This window comes from Drosophila montana, unplaced genomic scaffold (assembly GCF_035044405.1).
Source record: "Drosophila montana isolate Dmon_TW-CO22-7 unplaced genomic scaffold, ASM3504440v1 contig_1505_1, whole genome shotgun sequence".
Taxonomy (NCBI): domain Eukaryota; kingdom Metazoa; phylum Arthropoda; class Insecta; order Diptera; family Drosophilidae; genus Drosophila; species Drosophila montana.
Window position 1 is genome coordinate 207,475 of NW_026996452.1, and position 22,457 is coordinate 229,931.

At 41.1% G+C, this 22,457-nt stretch overlaps 1 protein-coding gene across 8 annotated transcripts in view; it reads left to right on the forward strand.

The window, feature by feature from the left end:
• The window catches only part of pum (pumilio), a 228,671-nt gene that overhangs the window by 174,325 nt on the left and 31,889 nt on the right, over positions 1 to 22,457 (forward strand). For 3 of the 8 annotated variants that reach the window (XM_064696671.1, XM_064696704.1, XM_064696713.1), the window contains one exon: positions 17,547 to 17,588. The exons of 3 other annotated variants lie outside the window; for them this stretch is intronic. In XM_064696671.1, the coding sequence (XP_064552741.1) occupies positions 17,547 to 17,588 (42 nt within the window). Of the gene's footprint in view, positions 1 to 3,279; positions 3,331 to 17,546; positions 17,589 to 22,457 lie in introns of all 8 variants that reach the window. 2 more of the 8 variants (XM_064696664.1, XM_064696688.1) reach the window with 1 other exon arrangement.

Here is a 22,457-nt window from a genome sequence, read left to right on the forward strand (position 1 = left end):
GAAAATTTCGAGCATTTGCTTGTTAATTCATTTTCTATAGACTTCTGGAACTATACGAATTCTATTCGTCTATTCATTTCGTGTTCATGTTCATATTATTTTCTCTGTCCTTATATTATCAACCATCTACCTATACTCTATTGTTAAAGCACTTCATTACATTTTCTTTATACGTTCATCGTATTTAGTCATTAAATGGTCATACTTTTGATTATAGTAGAACATTTATTTTACAGTTTATCATGCTATTTGCCAATTGCATTGGTTTACTTTTGCCTGACTTACTTCTTGTCCTCTATGATAACTTTATCACTATGCTTTTTATGTAATTGAACATATTATTACCATTTCTCCTCCATGGGCACATTTTTCTTTAAACCTGCATTATATATTGTTTATCTCGCTGTTGCCATTGTAAAATCTGTTTGATTTGCATAGAGCATAAAATGTTATTGCTATAACTTAAATATTAGTCATATTCATCATTCATCTGTCTTGCATACTAATCTAACGTCAAATACATGCCGTTAAAATGTTTGTCCTCCATGGTCACATTATGTTCTATCACTGTTTACATAGAACTATTTCGATTCCTAATTTAATCAATTTGCATTGCTTTAAATTCCACATTTAATATATTTACGTTTGGTGGTTGGAAAGGTAATTGGCTACAAATTAAATAGTTTGAAACTATTTGAGTAAAGCGTTGCACACTAATTAAAGAGCTGTCATTACCTGTTTTCCAAATTGCAGAATTAAAAAAGCACAAATGGATTTCTCCCAATTTGAAATTTAAAACAGTTGTTGAAATTTTCTGTAAATTGAAATTAAACACAAAAGTTTGTTTGCAAGTTTTATTTGGTTTTAATTGGATTTAATTTTTGTTTTTTTCCCTGTCCATTTCTCTGTCTCTCTGTCGCTGTCGCTGTCTCTGTCTCTGTCGCTGTAAATGTGAAATTATTACACAAAAGGTTAGACAATTCGTTGCGCTTTAATTGGATAGAAATTGTGGCCAAAGCAGCTACACATAACGAGCAGATGCAGATGCAGATACAGATGCAGATGCGGATTTCAATAAATATCATAAATACATGTCTTCTCAATATAGCAGGCCCCTCTCTTCTCCATCTCCCGCTCTCGGTGTGTCTCTCGCTTTCTCTCTCAAATAAGGTCGAGCTAAATGCGTTGCCAACAAATGACGCTGCAGCTGCTGCTGCGCAATTGCAATTATATGTCATTGCAATTGCAATTTTTTACGCTCTAATTAAAGTGCTGACAGTTATTCAATTATACCCTACCAGCCCCACCTCCTACTCCGCCCCGCCGCACACTCAATTAAATGCGCATTTCTCAAGGCGTTGGGCCATAACAAAGAGCGAGAGAGAGAGAGGATGAGAAACACATGCGAAACTTGGCTTTCTCTACAACTCCAACTAATGGCCAACAATGAGCACTCAAAATCGCATTAGAGCCAGCTTTCTTCTTTAGCCTCTCCCTGCTCCCCTCTTTGCCGCTCTCTAACTAACTTGGCCTAAAAGCAGACTACGCAAAGTAACATCAATCAATTTTTGGCTTTCAAGTCGCGTACGCAGCAATTTGTTTGTATAGAAAATGCCCCGAAGTGTGCACCCCCTGCCCCTGTCCCAGACCCTGTTCCTGTTTGCTGTCTAACTTTTAATGTATTTCGGGCACGTCTAACCGCAGGCTAGGGGCTAAGAAGGGTAAGGGGCTCAGAAGTGTGTGTGTGTGTGTGTATGTGTGTCGGCTGTATTGATATGCCTATTGATATAGCCAGGCTTCATCCACATCATCCCCATCATCCCCATCATCAAGCCAGCTGCCTGTCTGCCTGCCACTGGCATCAATTTCAACACCCTTTTCGGTCGTCCCCCCACCTCAAGTCTGCCCCTGCCACAAATTGTTGTTTCTCCTTGTGCCTATTACTTGTAATAATATTTTAGCAATTTTGTTGCCATGTCACATATGCGAAAAGCGTCTCTGCTCGTGTCAAGCTGTGGCAGTTGAGTTCCTTTTGCTGCTTCGCCCTCGATCATGTCCTTGTCCTTTTCCTTTTTTTTAAAGCCAACAGCAACAAAATTTGCATTTTTATGTCGCCTGCGCCTAGGCCAAGGCAACAAAACAGGGCCGGGCAGGGCAGCTGTCGAAGAGAAATTGATTTGATGCAAATTAATGACAGCTTCTTGTCAATTTCATGAAAGGAAAACAAAATAAAACCGAATTTATGTCTACGCTTTAAATGAGCCTGTGGCAAATTTTTACAGTATGTCGAAGTAAGAGCGGGGGCTTATTATAAATAGTGTGGTTAATTTTTAAACAAGACTCTGCTACAATTTATAAAACTCAAGTAACTACATATGTCAATTACTTAATTATAATTACATTAGTTTTTTAATGCTTTTAATTACTTAAGTCATTGAAAATGAATTCCACCTAAAACTAATAATCATTTTTTATAATTTATTACTTAAATACTTCAGTGAATCTTACCATTAAATATTTAATTACCTTATAATTATGTTAAATAATGTATCGTTAATTGACTAAAGTAATTGATTCTTTAATTACTTAGATACATAATTAAATTATTTTATAAATACTTTACAAAATGTATAAAAATATTTAAATATTACTTCTGTATTTATATAATTAACTGTATATTATTGACATTTTATGTCTAATTACCAAAGTTATTCTATATTTAGGTAAATAATTAAATTGTATTCATTAAATATTTTAAAATAATTAATTACTTTTATTTACTTATGCAATATTAAATTTAATTACATCTACAATTACTTAAGTATGGATAAAACCTTTGACTTGAGAAGCATTTACCCACGTAATTAATTAATCTAGTAATTATATTAATTTTATTATAAATATTTTAATTAGCTTTTAGTTTATATTAATAGTGATTTTATATGCTCCACTCTTTTATTGCTTTCAAGCTCTCGTTCACAATCCCATCTACATCTAAAGGGCATCTCGACTGCGTTGTGCAACTCTTTCGAAATCTTTTACTCATTTGCTGTCCCTTTTATGGATTCATGCTAATTTTTAATGGATTTTTAAGTAGGGCCTTTAAAATTGAGCAAAAGAAAAGGCAATTTATTCCGAAGATTTTGACATAATGACAATGTCGTCTATCATCTGCCACGCCTTGTTCCACCGACCCTCAGGCTTATCCTGTCACTTGTCTCGATTGTTGTTGAAATTAATTTAAATTAAATTTGTATTTTCTGCTTCTTTTCTTTTTAGGTAAGTTCAAGTCCTGCGAAAGGCGTCGCCTACATTTGGCCCGAATATTGCGTAAGTTACCTTTAAGTTCGAGCCGCAAAAGGACATTGGGCGGCTAATCCTAATCCCGGGATCGCATTTAAATAAAGTGCCCGGCCACTTGACAGCAGCCGCATAATTATGTTCATTGCCTGTTCCCAATTTCCAATTCTCCAATTCAATCAAAGAGCTTTGCGCAGCGCCCTTAAGCCCAGCCGCAAACGCGCTCAGCTCAGGCAGTCGCCGTATATCCTGGGTGTGTCCTGTGTATGTCCTGTGTGTCGACTTCGTCCTGGCGGCTGCCTTGGCAGCTGAGCCCTATTGAGCTGGATTAGGCGCTAACTGCTGCAATGCGCTTGACGCTAAGAGCCACAAAATATTGTAAGCTCAAGTCCCCACTCCCCGGCCCAGGACCATAAATTAATCAACAAAGCGTAGCACCGAAAAGTCCTGCAAAAAATGGGAACTTAAAAGCTGTATTCATAGCATAAAAGAAGTACAACCAAAAAACATATTTTCGGAGCGCAGTTTTTAAGCCACATAAGTGACGTTTAATTCACTTTCAACGCGGCCGTGTCCTGTCCTGTCCTGCCCTGTCCACCTGGCCGAGCTGTGTCCTGTTCCTCACGTAATGCTTATTATTTACTTTATTAATTTAAGTGTTGACCCTGGCTCCAGCCCCTTGTTAGCGAGGGTGGCAAACAATTTTCCTTTTTTTTCTGAGTATGCGCTTCTTCATCATTTAATTCTATTAAAGCCAAATATTTACACGAAGCTCCTGGCTAACAGAAAAAAGGCCGACAGACTGTGCAGAGTGCAAGCACTTTTGGGCCCGTCTGTAAATATAGCTAGAGACCCCGCCCCACCCCAGACCTCAAGCTGACTGCGTAGGTGCGTGCTGGCCACACCCAGGACCCACGCGCACAGGACAATAGCCGCACATGGACGCGGCGGCCTATCTGTTGGCCTAGAGTTTATTAAAAGTAATGTCCCGCTGCTTGTTAGCGCGCCGGCGCTAGGTGTATTACGTTCAGTCAGAAATTTTGCTGATGTTCAACCCCGCCCCTAAGTGGCGCTACGTGAAATAACTACAGTAAATTAAGCTTAACGGGCACAACAACAAGCTGTAACTACTCTAGATTCAGAGCATTCGATAACAGCTATTGTGGGCATATAGATAGTTTATGGCTCTTAGAATACTCTTTGATGTAAGGTATGCCAAGCTTCAATTTGTAGTTATTTGAAAGAGTAACTGCACAGTTTTCTATATACTTATTTATATTTTACATTTATTGTATATTGTTTATTTAATTACCTTTATGTATTAAGAGAGTATCTAATCAACGGATATTCTATTGTAACTTGCAAGCGTGTTCACTATCTTACTTTTAAGAGTACACATTCCCTTTTTTAGTTTCTCTTTCTGCCTCATACGTAAACGTTTTTGCTGATGCTACACCGTCTCTCTCTCTCTCTCTCTTTTACGCTTTCGCGAGCGCATGCCAATTTGGTGCCTTCCCTTTTGTGCTTCATTCGTAATTGTTTTACAGCTGATGCTTCAGTCTCTCTTTTTCTCTCTCTCTTTCACGCTCTTGCGAGCTTACATTGGTTTCGTGCCTTTCTGTTTATTACTCATACGTAAACGTTTTACAGCTGATGTTTGTTTTTGCTATTTAAAATGCCATTAAAAGCAATTCTCTTGATTATCGCGAAAAGTTTTCAAATCTTTGTACTCAAGCCTTTTGTTTTTCAACCCCTCCTCCTTATTCATTAAACGCATTTAATTGCCCAGTATTTATAGATGCCTCGCTCTTTTATCTTCATCCGCCCCTAACTCTGTGTCATTTCCTCAAGTTTCTTGTATTTTAATTGTTCTCTGTAGCTGCTGTTGTTTGACGCATTTTAAGGTAATAACGCACAGACTTGCTGCAAGTTGCTGCTGCGGGCTCTACATCAAATATGCCACGCCTCCAGCGCGGTTGTAGCGCCCACATTAAGCGCTTACGACAATGCTCCTGTCACACGCGCAGGACACACTGACAAAAGGACATTTTGTTTGTCAAATGTTTGTCATTTGTAAATGTCAAACGGCGGTCGAGCATATTTTGCATGCATGAGAGGGAGAGGGAGAGGGAGAGGAAGAGAGGGAAAGATATTCCTTACAAGTGCAAAGGAAGTGCGGTTAGGTTGGGGTAGTTATTTTCTCCTTCTCCACTCCCACCCACATGCAAAGGCAGTGCTTTAAATGTGCTTTCAGCTTGAGGCCCGCATATCTTTGGGCTCAACTGAACAAAGAGCAAGACAGAGCGGGAGAGTGGGTGAGAGAGAGTGAAAGAGAGAGGGAGAAGAAAAGAGTGGAAATCGAGGGGAATGACAAGCAGTCAGCAGGAAATTCTTCTGTTTAGAATGAATTTTGCACAACAACCAAAATTATGAGACATATTTTACTCTTGTCTGGGGTTTTGTACTGCGGCTCGTTGTTGTCTATTTGGGGTGAGGGCGCAGGGGGCTTCTGTTTTCTTATATAGAAATCTGACATTTAAATATTTACTTGCGTCAACTTGTGACATTTTACTCATTATGAAAGCCAAAGCGGGATCTGGCGATATGCGTTTCGCTTTCAGGTCCGCTGCTGCAGCGAAAGGAGGGAGGGTTTTGTTGTTTGTCTGGTTCTGGTTGGGTGGGAGCCTTGTTCAAGGATTCGGTTTTGTAAAACTTTTGTCATGCTTTAATTTGCCGGCTCTGAGCATTTCGTATTCATAAGCTGACGCAATTTTGACAGTTTTTAGTGCCTTTTTGTCATAGTCTGTGAAGACTCGGCAGCTTCTTGTGCGCTCCTCTTCTTCTTTTTATGTGTAGATTTATTTCCACGCAGAGACGTGGATTGGGCGGGGGTCTATCATTTATCAACGCTTCCGGGCGGCTGTCTTGTTCCTGAGTTTTGTGCTCTTCTTGACTGACTGCCGTCTCCTTTCTTTCAATTGGGATTTTCTGTTTGTTGTTGCTGCTGTTTCTTTTATTCCCTCCTTCCTTCAGCATTTGCCCTTGCCGCTCTTCTGTAACGTTTTCTGGCCTTGGGGCAGGTATAAATGCTGTTGTAAATGTATTTTTAAATGTAATGAGATTATTACGCAATTAGTAAAAGTTTTCTGCGGGCGGCGTGCGCTGCGGGTGTCGGAGCGGGGGTAGCTTTAGGAAAGTGAGCCCTGAGGTAGGCTTTTAACTGCTCGGATTTTATAGCTAATTTATTTTTGCGTGCGCCTCTGTTATTATGTGTTTGAGGGGCTGTGCGAGAACAGGGCTTCAATGTGCGCCACCCCAGCGAAAGAGAAATCCAATTTGATTTACAGTGAAATAACTCAAAGTTTATTTTAAATAGCTCCTCAGTTGCTCTGTGAAAGATTTAATCAAAAAGATATCGCTGTAGACAATATTTAAACGAAAAGTTGATATTCAAGACAAAAAAAAAGACTTGATTTAAGTTGTTACATTTCGCATTCATTTCAGATTTATTAATTTATTTTTTAATAAACACCTTAAATATGTTCATGTGTGGTTGCCCTTAGGCAATTTGCACTGTAGTTTTAGCCTCAATTTTGTACATTTGGCTGCCTGCTCTTGGGGCGAAACTCTTAATTAATTAAAAATAGAGAGCACTTTGTAACTGTGTACCTTTGTGTCGTGTGTGCACCTGTGCGCGTATGTGCGTGTGTGTGTGTGTGTGTATGTGTGTCTGTGCGTGAGTGTCTGGTGTAACATTTAGGTTCAAAAATATAAAATTTTTGCATAAACAACACAGACTCTGGACGAGCATTTCATTATGGTTCAGGCACAAGGCGACCACAAAAACCTAACTAGACGCACACACATACATACATACATACACACACACAGACACACCTCTCCAGAGTTGCAGCTGCCTGGCCAAAACACGCCCATCTCCGCCCCCAATCTCGCCTGCCTACGTGCCACATGGTAAACGCTTAAGGGCTCAACAAACACAAGAAGTCAAGACATTTACACTGCACTTCATGCTTCAGCTACAGCTACAGCTAGAGCTAGAATTGAGCCCAGCTTCGCCCGAGCCGAGGCAAATGAACCTTAAAAACAAATCATTATTAAAGACCCGTCCGTAACCCCAGACTAACCCCGCTCTTCCCTAAAAGACTGCTGCCTTGCTTCATATTTCTAATTATATTTTTGCACCATGTTGCATTTTCTCTTTTCGCTTGGATGTGTGTGCATATGTGTGTGTGTGTGTGTGCATGCCCCAGCGGCAAATTATAGTTAAACATAAGACACAGTGGTTCCTTTTTGTAAGCCCTACTGGTTGCGCCCCTACGCCTGCCCCTGCCTCTAAGCTTTTTGACTTTGCTGGGGGAAAGTGAATTGCAGTGGGCGTGTCTTGTTGTTGATTCACCAGCGGCACTTTTATGCTGTGCATTTGCTCACTCTCTATCGCTCTCGCTCTCTCTGGCCCCCTCACGCTCGCTCTTTCTGCCTCTTTTTCTTGGCATAACCAAGTTCGCCCTCATGTATTGCTAACTTGTTGCAGTCCGTTCTGCTACTTGATGCCTTTAGAGCGTGAGTTCGCCCGCCTCCCACCCCCTTAGGCATGCAACATGCCACAGCTGTCTCTGCATGTGCCCCACTCTCTGCCCACGCCCCTCGTTGCTTTTCTCTAACGCTGCTCGTAAGCAGCTTTGAAAATTTGTTTTTGATTGAAATTTAAACAAAAGCTGCATCGTTGCTGCCAACAGTCCAACAACAACAACCTAAACGCACTCCTAAACGCCTCTAAACATTGCCCTGGCAAAGATGAAGCCAAACTTACCCTGAGAGAATAAAGAACAATAAAAAAGAGAAGTGTATCGCGAAAATATGGACACTACGATATTTTGGAAAGTTTTGCTTCATTGATATTAAGGCAAGGACTACATGTGCCTAAAGTAAAGATCCTTAGTAAAAAAGGAAAGATTTTAAAGCCTTTATTATGTATAAATTTAGGTAGATTATATCTAATATTTATTGCAGTTCTGTGGTATTTAATAGGCGTTCGTTAGCTCACAAGTAACCATCTCGCTGAAACTACTGAAAAGCCTGTTTCAGCGTGTAGGGTATATGGGACAAAATCATAGCATACTTTGCTGCGCAGCGCATTGGCTTCAGGTTATACGACAACGCACCTTTGTTGCGTCATGTTTATGGGTGTGCGTGCGAGCGTGTGTGTGTGTGTGTGTGTGTGTGTGTGTATATGTGCGGCTTTTGTGTGTGTAAAGTGGCAGCAAAGTTTTTGCATTGAAGGCGCAAAGCAAGAAAAACGAGGCAGCGTCCCCAACGGTGCGCAACATGAAAGCGAAATTCCTTTTATTACAATTTGTTGTTGTTTTTGTCGTTGTTGTTGTTGTTGTAGCTGCTGTTAAGCATCTGCTTCAAATGAAATTGTTTATCAAGTTTAAACTTTTTGAAGAGAATTATGTAAAATATGTTGTTTGCGGGCTTTTGTTCGTCGTTCATCATTCATCGTTTGTCTTTTGGCCTTTTCAAAAATGTTTTACATAAAAATTAATTTTCTGCTTGAGCTATTAAACATTTATGTGCCATGTCCTGTGGCCCATTGTGTCTATCAGTTAGCCTGTCCCACTGTCCTTACAGTCTTCCTGTCTAACAAATCATTCAGTCCTAATCCCTAGCAACTGTCTCTCTGGCTCTCACTCTCTCTCTTTCTCTCTCTCTTTGTCTCTTTCGCTCTCTGTGTTTAGTTTCAATTGCAAACTCTACTCTAGAATCACTCGGTTAGCTGCCTAGTTGCCCAGAACTTCCGCTGCCAGCCCCCTTGCAGTTCCGCTTTTTCCTCCTAGCCCCCTTCGGGCAAAGCGATTTACATTTGCGGAATGCAGCGCAACCAACTGGTAAAGCGCTTAAAACTGAAAGCTCATCATTGGACGGGGACTGCGGCATTTGGTTTTTGCTCTTTGCCAGCTGCCAACCTGGGAATGACCCTCAACTTGCATATTTATATCTCTTATGATTAGATCAGCTCAAAAGCTGCGCACAGTGGGACCAGCAATATATGCACATCATAATTTACATTAAATTTGCCTGTCATGTTCATGTAAAATTTGTTCGCTTTGCGTCGCTCATCAGTCAGTTAGTTCTTCAATCAATCAGTCAGTCAGTGCAAACGGTCTTTTATTAGGATTAGGATATAAATTAATGGGGTAATTCAATTGAGGGAGTAATTGTTCAGCGTTTATTATCAACCAGCCCGTCGCCCAATTAATCAATCAGTCAGTCAGTCAATCAAGACAAACAGTTTTTAACGTTAAAATTATACAATCGTGGCGTAATTAATTTAAAAGAGTCTTCGATCATCGTCGATCATCAATCAGTCGGCCAACCAATCAGTCATTCAATCAAGACAAATATTTCATAATTTATAAAATCATGTCGAAATTCAATTCGGTAGGGTATTTCGAAAGCAATTCATATGCAAATAGGGCTTGCAACGCACCTAACACTCCACGCACAACGTTTTCCAACACTTCCGCCTTATTGTCGGACACATTTATCGATAAGTCGTTGGCCTAATCTGTTGGGCAATTGTGTCGCAACGTTGAGCCGCCGTGTTGGTTCTATTGTTCGATTCTTGAATACTTTCACTGCCAAATGAACAGTTGCCATTGAAATCAAATGAGTCATGAACCAAGTTCAGCCACGCGTCTAAATTTCACAGAAATGTGAAACAATAAAAGCAACAAAAAAATATACCATCAAAATGACCCTCGACCCCCGACCCTGGCCAGGACACTCGCAGCTCCTTTCTGGTCAACTGAGCAGCAGCAGCAGCAGCAGCAGCAGCGAACTGAAGGTCATCATCATCAGCAGCAGCAGCAGCCCCTTTCCCTCCCCCTCTCTCCCTGTATCATTATTATGCTTCTCCTCTCCCTCTCTCTCTCTCTCTCTCTCTCTCTATGGCTTCAGCATTGCATTCTCCGCTCGCCGGAAGTTGGCAGCCAGCCGTTCGCATTGTTTTTGGCATTTCATTTGGCGTCATTTCATTGTTGCTGCTGGTCAGTGCAACCCCCTGCCAACACGCCCCTTTTCACCATAATAGGCAAGCTGCAGCATGCCCCACTCCTGCAGCTCACTGCCGCTTTCGCCAACCCTGCCATGATTCGTGCTCAGCCATGGGGTTGATGATTTCCGTATGCATAGCCCATTTTATGCACAACTTCCGGAAATTTCATTGCGATTTTTTTGCAGCGGATGTTGAATTGTTGTTTGCTTTTTGTTTGAGATCCTGTTTCAGTACCTTACGAGCTAGCCACCCACACAGAAGCCCCACTAGCCCAGCATCAACAATTCCCAGCAAAAATCAAAACTTTTAAATGCTTTTGTTTTGAACAGCTTTGCTTTCGGCTTCGATATCAGTTGTGTTTTCCTTTATGCTTTTCGGGAAATATTTTCGGGCACATTTCCATTGAATTTCGCACATTTATAAATATTCATAAGAATTTGCAAAATTTCCACCGCAACGATTCGGCATTTTCCATCAGGCTCTCGAATTGCATGACTCAAAATTCCGTCACATTGCGAAATGGATCAAAATTAATAATGTTCCAAGAAGTAGGCAACAGTTTTTCACGGCCTACGTATAAAGGACGCTCTCTCACTCTTGCTGTCTCTTGCCGTCTCTCTCTCTCTCTCTCTCTTGATTATGTAACCACATTTCCGGCTGTGCCTTGTGCAACATTAGCTTTGGCTCTGCCTGCAACCGACATGCGTATGTGTGCCGCCGTCTCTCTCCCGCTGTCTCCCAATATATCTAGCTCTCTCTGTCACGCACTCTCGGTGTCCGACTGCTGCATGCATATCAATTGCCTTGCGGTCGACTTGGTTTACACTAAATGTGCTTTTGTGGGAGCGAGAGAAAAAAGAGAGAGAGGGAAACCAGCTGGAATGACAAACGCACTGACCGCATTCACATACGTTCCCCGACAGAGCTTGATTCGAATGCCCCAGCTCCTAAAACAGGTAACTGATAGCTATACCGAATCTAATGATTTGTGCGCTTAATGAAGTGCTCGAGGCGCTTGGGTTCTGATATTGATATTCCATAAAGTATACCTGTCTCCCGCAGCAATGGAGCGCTCTGAACAGCCTTCTTCCTCTTATTGAACTCAACTTTCCTATATTATATGTCTTAGGCATACTTGACTCTCAATATGCTGTTCTCTGCAAGCCTCATTCATTACGTAATCCCCTTCCCCTGTGCTTAATCTGGACTTCCGTCTAATCTCTGGTCTTTTAGTGCTTATCTAAACATATTTTTTTTCTGCTTATTTCTCTATCTCGGGTTTTCAATCTTTAGTCGCCTTTTCTTTTCGTAAGCTTTAGTTTATTGTCGTTTCACCTTTTCTGTTTGCTCCTTGTCACATGCCAAGCCACCACCCCCTTGTCACCCCGCTGTCTATGTGAACAAAGGAGCTGCCCGTGTGACGTTCTGTGCAAGATTTTTGGTATACCCGCTCCTCACCCCTGCCCCCTATTGTTGTTATTGTTATTATTATCATCAAGTTGTCATGTTAAATGACATTTGCCATATTTCATTCATGCAGCAGATTTATGTGTGTGCGTGCGTGTGTATGTGTGTGTGTGTGTGTGTGCGTAGCTGCCCCAAAAGACGCACAGCATAAAAAACTGCCCTGGCATATCCTGCTGTTGCTGTTGTATATATCCTGTATATCCTGCTTCCTTTGACCGTTGAAAATGAGCCATGTGAACTGTTGCGGCTGCTGCCAACAATGGTAATAGTCTGCAAGCCCCCTCTTTCTCTCTTTCTCTTTACTCCACTCTCTTTCACTCTCTTTCTATTGTTGTCGCTATTGTGCTGCCTGCTTAGCTGGAGTCCCGTGTGTGTCTGTGTGTGTGTTGCTCCGCTTGTGGCATGTGTCAGCAACTTGCAACTGGTTATCAACTTTGGATTCTCATCTTTATTTTCATTTACATGCATTTTCATCGTTTCTCCAAGTCTTTCTCCCATTTCATCTCTCGGGTCGTTGCCTGCTTAAAAGTGTAATTGTTCTCGTCCATATTTGCTACTACCCCATGCTCCACTCCAGGTGGCATTTTCCCGTTCTATTTCTATTTATCTTGGCTATAACTATCTATTCTTTTTCTTATCACTCACATTTTCTTTAGCTGTCACTGGCAGCTGCCGCCACTCCCTTTGTCTGCCTCGGCCTTTTGTCAACAGGCAGAAGGCAATTATGTATACCTAGAAGAATAGTTATAGACCAACATCTTGTATATATATATTTATGCATAGGGTCGTAAAAAGCAATTAAGCTATGCACATGTGTGGGTGGTCTTTTCTTTATTTTGTTCGTTTCTTTGAATTCCCATCAACTTTTCGCATATTACATTTTAAGCCGGATATTACAAAATGGCCGCTCGATTGATTGTGCTACACATAATTGCAACCGCCCCCTCCCTCTTCCCTCTCCCCGAGCACCCTCTTTTCCAACAATTTGTTAGTTACGCCCCCTCTTACTATATGATTAAAGCGCACATCAAAAGACGCTGCCAAAGAATTTGCATACTTTTGGGCGCCCATCACGAAATTAGTTTACAGTCAACACCAGAAGTCAGCGCACACATCAGCTTCTAAGTGGAAGCTTAAAAAAAAATAAATTTAAATTAAACAGGCAGTCAAAAAATAAGAAGAAACCAGATATTGACAGCACAAGTGTCGCTTTTGATTCCTTGCCTCGGGCGGGTCTTCGAGTTTTAATATGAAATGTTTTGCAATATGAGAAAGACTTTTGCCAGGCTGTAAGGAACATGTATATACACCACTAAATTCAATTTGATGTCTGAAAAGCGATAATTATCGATAATATACAAATTAAAGAAGTGGAACAGATGGACGTGGCTAGATTAACTCAGCTCGTCTTCCTGATCATGTTTATCTATATATATATTTACTTTATAAAGAAAAGCAAAATACTCTCTTACCTCAGCATCATATGACATATGACATATAACTCTCGTTAACACTTTGCAGTGTACTTCAGTTTCGGCTTTGCGTACATCCAAAAGCTCCTTCTGGGTCTTTTCATATTTTGTTGTTGTGTACTTTTGACTTAGCTGCCAAAGCAACGGCCGCCGCCGCCAAATGTAATTATCTAAAAGTTTTTACTAGTTGTGGGCAAAATATATAAAAAAAAAACCTATAAAGAGTCAACTTGAAAACGGCTAAAGGAAATTTGAAAAAAATAAAATTAAAAATAAAGCCAAAAGCAGCCGGCGCGCTGCGCGTCAGCCGCAGGCGTCTCTTGGCGGCTTTTGCGGCTTGTTTCTATTTGTCTGGCAGCCGCTAAAAAGTAGAAAATTAAATTTGTTTCAACTGCAGACTTTGCTCAGGTTGGCTTGCGAGGGTGGCGCATAAAAAGACGCCGGAAGCTGATTTTTCACTAGCCAAAAAAAAAAGCAAAAAGCGGCTGCGTCTGACGGCGACTTCATTTTTTTTTCTCCTTTCTTCCGTTACTTTGGCGCGTCGCCATTTTGCGGCGAATCGAAAATGTTTGCCACAAAGAATTGCAAAATGGAAAAAAAATAGAAAGTTGTCAGGCCATTTATAACAGTTTAGTGCCAATTTTCGGGCATGCTAATCGCATGGAAATGACTGAGACGTGCCACGGACCCAGCCCCGCCCCAAAAGAGAATAAAATGTATGTTTTATTTTATTGTTTTGCCCCAATGCGTCAAAAATGTGACACGAGAACAATAAAGATTTACACATTTTACAAATGAGCTAAGCCGAATTTGTCAGGAAAGCACCCGAATTGATGGCCCTCATGCCTAATTTGTCCCATTTCACAGTGTGAAACGATGCAAATGAAACGTGACACATTTATTAATCAAGTGTCATATGTAAACCGGCTTTTAAAATGGGTTAATTCCATGTGTCTTTTAGCCTATAAAATGGAATTGGAAATATATTGGGTATCACATTCAGATTTATAGCTAAGCTATTGACAATTGTCATGTGTGTGCTACAAAACGGTGGAGCAACTGGAAGGGAACATTAAACTTTGGCGTAGCGGCTCTTTTATACATAATATTTTAAGCATATAAACAAAAGAAAAGGATTTTTAGAATTTACAAAATCAAGTAAAACGCTGAAATTGGAACATAAAAAGCTTTCATCTGTTTAGATGATCCCACTTGACCTGGAACAACTGTAAAGAAATCTAGATATTACAAGAGCTCGACTAAACTGACACCTAAATTGGAGAAACAATGGAAACGAAACAAAAAGCTGATAAAGCTGTTGCGAGAAATATTACAGATACACAGATGCATCTGATATAGAATTTTGTATGTAAATGGGTTTATATAGTAAATATCGGGATATAAAAAATGCATTGCAGGGGAATAAATTGCGAGATAACAAAAATGAAATTGAAATGAATATTTTGTGCAATTTATTTTCACTGGAATTTAAATATTCATGCGTATGCCAGCAACAACGTATATAGAGTGTATATATGCATGTGTACATTGTTATGGGCCTCAATTCTCCAGAGGCACACACACACGTACGTATGAAATTGAAGCTGTGTGTGTGCATATTTAAGAGGCGCACCATCTAAAACGGAAGCTGTTGAAAAGCTGCTGCCTGAAAATCTTTGCATTTTATTTTTATTTCCTTCTCTTTTCTCTTTTTTGTTGGGCAAAAAATTTACCCCGACCCGACGCTCGCTTTCAAGGCTCGATTCGGCTCCAGAGCCGCTTCGAGCATGATTTTTAAATATTTTATAACAATTTGTGTGAAAAGTAAATAGCAAAAGCCCCAAACCTCTTGCAAATTTCCTGCTTCCTAACTGGAAAAGCTATTAGCGTTGAATTGTGTGCTGATTGAAATTGAAAGGCAGCTGTTTGAACAGGTTTGCCTGAATTTGAGAGCCGAGAACCGGCCCGAGTTAAATGATGTGTGCCAAAAGCACTTGAAATCTTTATGAATACCAGACTAGCGAAAAAATATTATATCAAAAGTGACGAATTTCTATTGTGGGCAAGCTTGATTTATAAATCTATGGACAATTTAAGCCAAAAAGACGTTCAATTAACTTGAAACTCGCATATGCCCAGGAGGCCATATTTCTGAAGCATAAGCATAAGGAAATTAAACAAACAAAAAGCAATACCGGCAATTACTGCTCGATTTGATCCGGTGATCTTTCGCTAGCTAGTTCAACTAAACGCAACTGTACCGCATTTAGCTGAAAGACACCCCAAAGTATGCAACACTTTTTGTTGCCCTGCACAAAATTCACTTAGCCATTGGCAATTTGTCTGTGTGTTGCATGCAGCAACACCTGACTTAACCATGGTTACATTTAGAGGTTAAAGTAAGCTCTCTCAAGGGTTGTCTTTCCTCCCCTCCCTCTCGCCAAGGGGGAGGTTGCTTGCAAATCCCGTTAGCAACCGCCCAAAAATACTTGTTATCGCTTATGTTGTCTCTTACGGTCTGCTGGATTTTCGAACACACACAATTTTTGGGCCCAACGATGCGTTGCCTAACAATATGTACGAGAGGGTGGCCGGGTTGCAGTGGAGGGGTTGTGTAAAAAGAAAAAAAAAAGGAAATGTGTTTCTAATTCTCTGGCTGCAATCACTTTCGCTTAATGCTTAATGCTATCTGCCTTGATTTGGGTTCAAGTTCAGGTTTTCCATCTCGAACTAAATGTTTGTAATTTGCCAAAAGTTCTTTTTCTTAGTATGGCTAAGCCCGGCGGGCAAAATAGGGAGAATCAAGCAAAGTCCTCAATAAAAATTACCAATATTTACTTTACAAAATGACAGTTCCACTTGGATCTACTCCTAAGGGCGAGCATGGAGCGGGGGCGAGGGCCAGGCCTCAAATCCCCTGTCAACTTTGCTACTTAATAAAATATGAGTGCCAAAGTGGAAGATACAAACAGGCCAAGTCAGGCCAGGACTCGGGGACAGCAGAAAAAATAAACAACGCGCAGGAGGAACTAGGAAGAAGGGGCAACAGGGAGAGAGGGCGACAGGGCGACAGGGACAAGGACGTGCCACTAATGGCTGCCAAACTCAAGTGCCGCCGATTCGGCTTGCCAAAGGGATAAAGAAATAAATAGAAAATGCAAATAGATGGCAAGACATTTGGCAGAGGACCTGCGCTGCAAGCCAGACGAAAACTTTTGCCATGTCCTGTGGGACTGATTGTGGGGGCAGCTCTTCTCGCCTGCTGCTGCTGCCACTTTTGCCACTCAAGGACATGCGTTGGCCATAAACTGTTGATTTTTATGTAAGTTCGTGACGCGACAGTAGCCAACAGGATCTTGTGTGACCCCCCCGCACTCTCTTTCTCTCGCCCACCTCGCTCAGGTGTGTGGCCCCAAAGAGCTTTTGTCTACCACATCGCGCTCTGCTCGCTGTCGCCCCCGCTTTGACATGTGTCAAAGTTTGTGCTGTGACTGTCATTTCGGCCAGCGCTAGGTCCAAGGTCACTCACGCACAGCCGACCCCTTGCCCGCACGCTCTCCACCTGCTTTGATATTTTGGGAAACAGTTTTTGCGGCTGTGCCATTAGTCTTGAAATTATAGTGCCGCCCCCACTTCCGCCCTGCTGTTTATAAAGCAATTTCAATAGTTTTATGTTCTTCTACCCCATGTGCGTGTGCGTGTGCGTGTGCTAAGCGTGCATTTTACGACTTAATACATATGTGCGTACATATTAAGCGCCTGCTGCTATGCTACAATTTCTTATTGTCGCCACACATTATATTATGACCTTAGTCTGCTGTTTTCTATGAGTTTGTGACTTTCGTTACCATGTTTTATATTTTATGTTAGCCTTAAAGAACTTTCAGTAGCTATGTGCCTTGCCATTAAATAATCTCTAATGCTGCATTGTCTGCAAACAGAGCTGTTTGCTAATTCTTCTTTGTGTCGCTTTCGTCAATGTTTTCGCATTAACTCTTTAGAAAACAACCTACTTGATGCTCCTCTCTCTCTTTATCTTGCATTGCCTCTCGGATTTGTTTTTGCAATTCTGTTATGTGTCGCATTCGTAAACGTTTCTCCGAAAAACATTGTTCATTATTAAAATCAATATAATTTAATTGATTTCTCATAACTATTTGCTTTAATAAGAAAATCTGATTATTTAATTGAAATCTTTTTTAATCTTGATTTCTCTCTTTCTATTTTAGGTAAGTGACGACGTGCTTTCGCTTGCTTTGAGTCAGAATCAAGTAAGATACTTTTTATTTCCCATTTGTTTTTAGCTTTAATTTAAAAGTATTTATTGGTTGATACTCGCTTATCTGTAGTCTAACACCTTTGGAGCTCAACGCGCACATCCTTGTCTGGCTTCATAAATCAATCAGAGCGAGCGTCGCGTTTGGCTTCTGTTTGATATGGTGATGGTGAAGGCGGGAAGGTGGGGAGGGGGCAGCTGCTATGTAGGGAACAGCGAATTTGTTGTTGCTCCTGTCGAATGATGCAACAACATTCCCGACGCAAAGCAGTTAATTTGTCAAATGTCTGCACTTTATCACCATATCGTCAGACCTGGCAACAACACAACCAACCACTCCCACCACCCCCTCCCATGGGGCTAGTGCCGGAAAACGCATTACGCACTCAGGCATTTTGGGGCTCGCCTCTGTGAAATTTTGAAGCGATGCGCAATCAGAGCACTGATGCGATTCCCACAGGAACGAGAAAAGAGCGAAGAGACAAGTCAGAGGCTCGTCTGCATTGCCAGGAAGATTTAGAGAGACGCCAAAAGGGAGAGAGAGAGAGAGAGAGAGGGGGAGAGAGAACGGAGCTGCTAGAAAAACTCACTGGGAAGGCAATTTAAAGTTGCATCCATAACAGAAGCAACAACAACAGCAACAACAACAGAAACAATATAAAGCCTTTGGCCTGCAGGGAAATCTGTCCGGGCTAATGTTGTCCTGGCTCTGGTGCATCCTGTCTGGCACACTCCGCCCACCCATAGAGATGCTGCACCCGAAAGCGTAATTAGAAAAGTGCTCGCATGATAACTCACTTTTTGAGTTGTGGCAACCCTGCCACCCTGTCACCCACCTCCCTGTCCGCCTTTGGCTCGAACATTTAATAGCTTTGAAAATCAGCTATTAAATGGGAAAGCGAATGGTCACTCTTTCCCATCAAATTACCCAATCTATTTACATGGTCGCACTAATTGCCAGGATAATTGAGAGCTAAGCGCCGGCAGTGTGGGGCTGGGTGCGGCTGAGTGGCCAGAGTTGCCTACTGTCAATATGTTGCAATGCATAAAACAAAATATTTGCAACATTGGCAACATTTTTGCATGCAAAAAATGTCATCAAAATGCCATTACGGAGGGCAGGGTGGAGGATAGAGTGGTCCAATAGATGCCTAAAATGTATTCATGTTATGGAGAGTTCGGGCTTGGGATTTGAATAAAAAAGAATGCAATTTGTTTGGCTGGCCCACAATATGTAAATCATTAGAGTTGAAAGCGGACGCCAGTCCAATAAAAAGGAAGGAAAGCAAAAAAAATATTGCAATCTAGAGACTACAGCTAGGGTAATCAAAACCACCAGGGAAAACGGATTTAGGGGATTAGGGGATAAAGCAGAATACTGGCCGTGTTTCAATTATGGAATTCTCAACTTTAAAGTTATAGTAGTATTGGGTGAATTAATCCGGAATGAATAAAGGAGTTTGGAAAGATTGATTGACAGAGTTTTGGGAGAGTCGACCCCAAAGTGGCGTGGCGTCATAAGCCTGCGCAGCTAAGGCGGGTGAACGTCGAACTACCAAACGGGAAACCGCCGGCTCAAATCGAATTCTCGATGTTTGTTTTTCATTTAATGTGTTGTTATTAACACAGACTCCCTGTAATTTATTTGAGTAAAGAATAATAGAGAAAAATAAAACATTGGTTTGAACCAAACATTTCAATTTAACTTTTTAAACCGAATTTCGATTTTCTGTCTAACCCCAGCCCTAACCCACTCCATGCAGTCAAAAGCTTAGCTATAACAGAACGGAAATTAATAAAATTGAAAGAAATGTAAAATTGATGCCGCCCTGCCGCTAATGCCGGGTGCCAATTATGAGCACGCATCGCGTGCCTTGGCAACCCTTGCAACAGACCACAACTCTATTGTAGGGTTGATACAGAAAGAAACTCGTATTGCCACAATGTGCAACAGCCTGCGCATAATTTCTATATGTTGCTGCAACATACAATTAAAGCACACGGGCCGATGTGGACATGAAATCAACGCCTAATAAAAGGTCGGACACCAGCTTGACCAGAGTTGTCGCCCACCATTGCCACAAGCCTTACAGTTCCACGCATTGTTCATGTTGTATGCATTTCGGTCGCTGTGCGGTCCTCACTTGGCGCAGCCCCAGTAACAGACGCAGCTACAATGATGACGACGACGACGACGACGACGACAGAAACACCCAACGACAACAACATCAACAACCACAAACAGCAAGAGGAACAGCAACAGTGACGGGGACGGGGACGGCGACAACCCATACAAAACAACAGAGGAAGCGCAGTGGTCAGCGATGCAAATGGGATTGCATATGGAGCATTAGGCCTGGCTTTGGGAGTTGGGCCAAGGGTGTAGGGTATGTGGCTGGCCGGGGTGCTAAAGGGGCGCTACCAACAACGTCATCAACAACAGTCTCCGACTCGCCAGCAGCTCTAATGACAACCGCACGTCATCAGTGTTGTCGTCATTGTTGTTGTTGCTGCCGCTGTAGCTGCTGTCAACGCCCACATTTGACACGCCCAGACAGCCAAGCGCATACATTATAAACATGCATACATCCAAAGCGATAGACACTAGTCCCACAGTAGTGCAAGGGCAGTAGAAATCGACTTGAAAGCAGTTGAGTAAATAAAAACGTAAGAGAAGACAAAAAGAATTTTATAAAAAAAAAGTTTGTAAATATAGTAAAGTGGGAAATCAAGTTGAAAAGATTAGAGAATCAAAACTCTTCAAGACTGTGGCCCCAATGTAATGAATTTCCAACTGTCACTTGAGGAAATATAGATTTTCTTTTTAACTAAAAGGGAAAAGTGCCCAATAAGAGAAAAACTGTACAGATTCATAAGCTTATTATTTACTTCTTAATATTCTAACTAAAATTATTTCAAGCCCTTATATTATTTTTTATTTTTTTTATTTCATATATACAAATTAAATATATATACAAATTAAAAGTACTAGCAACTGAGGGCTAAAATTATTTTTAGCCACTGTTAAACTAAATGTTAACACAATTTTAAAAAAGTTGTAAAATAAATGCAAAGAATATTATTTTTAAAATGAAATGTTAATATTTGTAGAACATTTGAATGCCAGAAAATGCACATTGTACCACTGTGCCATGGTGTACAATGTATGTGCGTTGAAAAATTTCTGTTGTAGCCGGCCGTCGTTGGTTTTAGCTATTGTTGTTGTTGTTGTGGTTGCTGTTGTTGTTGCTGTTGTTATTGTTGTTGTTGTTAGATGCCCATGTATCATTGGCATTCACGTTTTTTTAAGTTTCATTCTGGTTGGGATATTCCTTTTGGAAGTACAATAACAGGCAACGCAGGACGTCTATTTTGATGCCTCTCACAGTGTGTCTCTCTCCGTCTCTCCCTCTGACTGACTCTAGCTGTCCCTGCTTCTGTCTTCTCTAACCCTTTCTCGCTGGCTTTTGCCTGACATCTCCAGCTGCGTTGCATAATCGCGTCTAATGGTTGTCATCATTAAACAATGTTGCTCGTTAGTTTTGCAACGCGACGAAAATTCAACGCATTTTGGTGGCTCATTTGGGGGGCAAACAAAAGAGGCAACAGACTGGGCGGAGGGGTGGTGTGGTGGGGGGCTGCGGAGTTAGATTTGGCTATGTCGCTATTGTTAACCTATTGACGCTTTTATTGTGTTTACTGCATTAGAGCCCGGCCCGAACAGAAATAACCCAACCAACAAGAGGCCAACACATTTTCCTCCACATTGCGTGTGAGTGTCTGCGTGTGTATGTTGTCATTAAATGCGATTTCATTTTAAGCTTGGGCTATTTTAATTTGTTGCCAATTGGCATGCAAATGCTGGCAATAGCAATAACAACAACAACAACAACAATTGCCACGAAAATTGCAATTTAAATGCGTTGGGAAAATTTGTTGCTGTTCCTGCTGCAGCCTTAGATATTGTCATATTATTGGTGTGTGCATGCGTGTGTGTGAGAGTGTGTGTGCAAGTATTTTTACGACTAATTTGCGTAATTTGTCAGCGCATTTAGTTTGAATATCCCAAAAAAAAAACAGCTGAAAAAGGCTTTTAAAAAATCTTCGCATACGTTTTGGCTCTGCGATAAATAAAAAGCAAAACAAAAGGCTTAAATCTCTATATATAAAACTGTTTGTCCTGACTGACTGACTGACTGATTGGTGATCAACGCACAGCCCAAACCGAAAGAGATAGGAAGCTGAAATTTTCACTGTAGCTACCTTATGTGATGTAGGTGCACGTTAAGACGGGGTTTCGGGAAATTCCATCCGCAAGTGTGGAAAAATCGCGAAAAACGTTTGCATGTAACTTTTTTGTTTACCATCCGATCGGCCTCAAGCTTATTTTCAAAGATCTTTGTTCAAATTCATTTGAGGGGTGTTTCACACTTTAAGGAAAATCCGTTCCTCCTTGGTGGAAATGGAGGTCAAAGATTTGGTGGGTGACGTTTCGCGCTCAAATTCATTTCCAAAGATCTATAAGAAAAATCATTTGAGACGTGTTTCACACTTTTCGCAGAATCCAAAGTTTTTCGGGTGGAATGCGACTCAAAGATTTGTTGTGCGAAGTTTTAAATTGTGTCCGATTTGCTTCAAACTTATTTTCAAAGCTCTACTTAAGAATGTAATGAATACGTGTTTCAGCGATTTGGGAAATTCCACTCGCAACAGTGGTAAATTGGCGGAAAACGTTTCTATGAAAAATGTTTGTTTACCGTCCGATCAGTTTCAAAATCATTTCAAACTTTTTTAAGAACATTGATTTTATAACATACGTGCCACGGGCAAGGCCGGGTTATACCCGCTAGTTATATATATTACA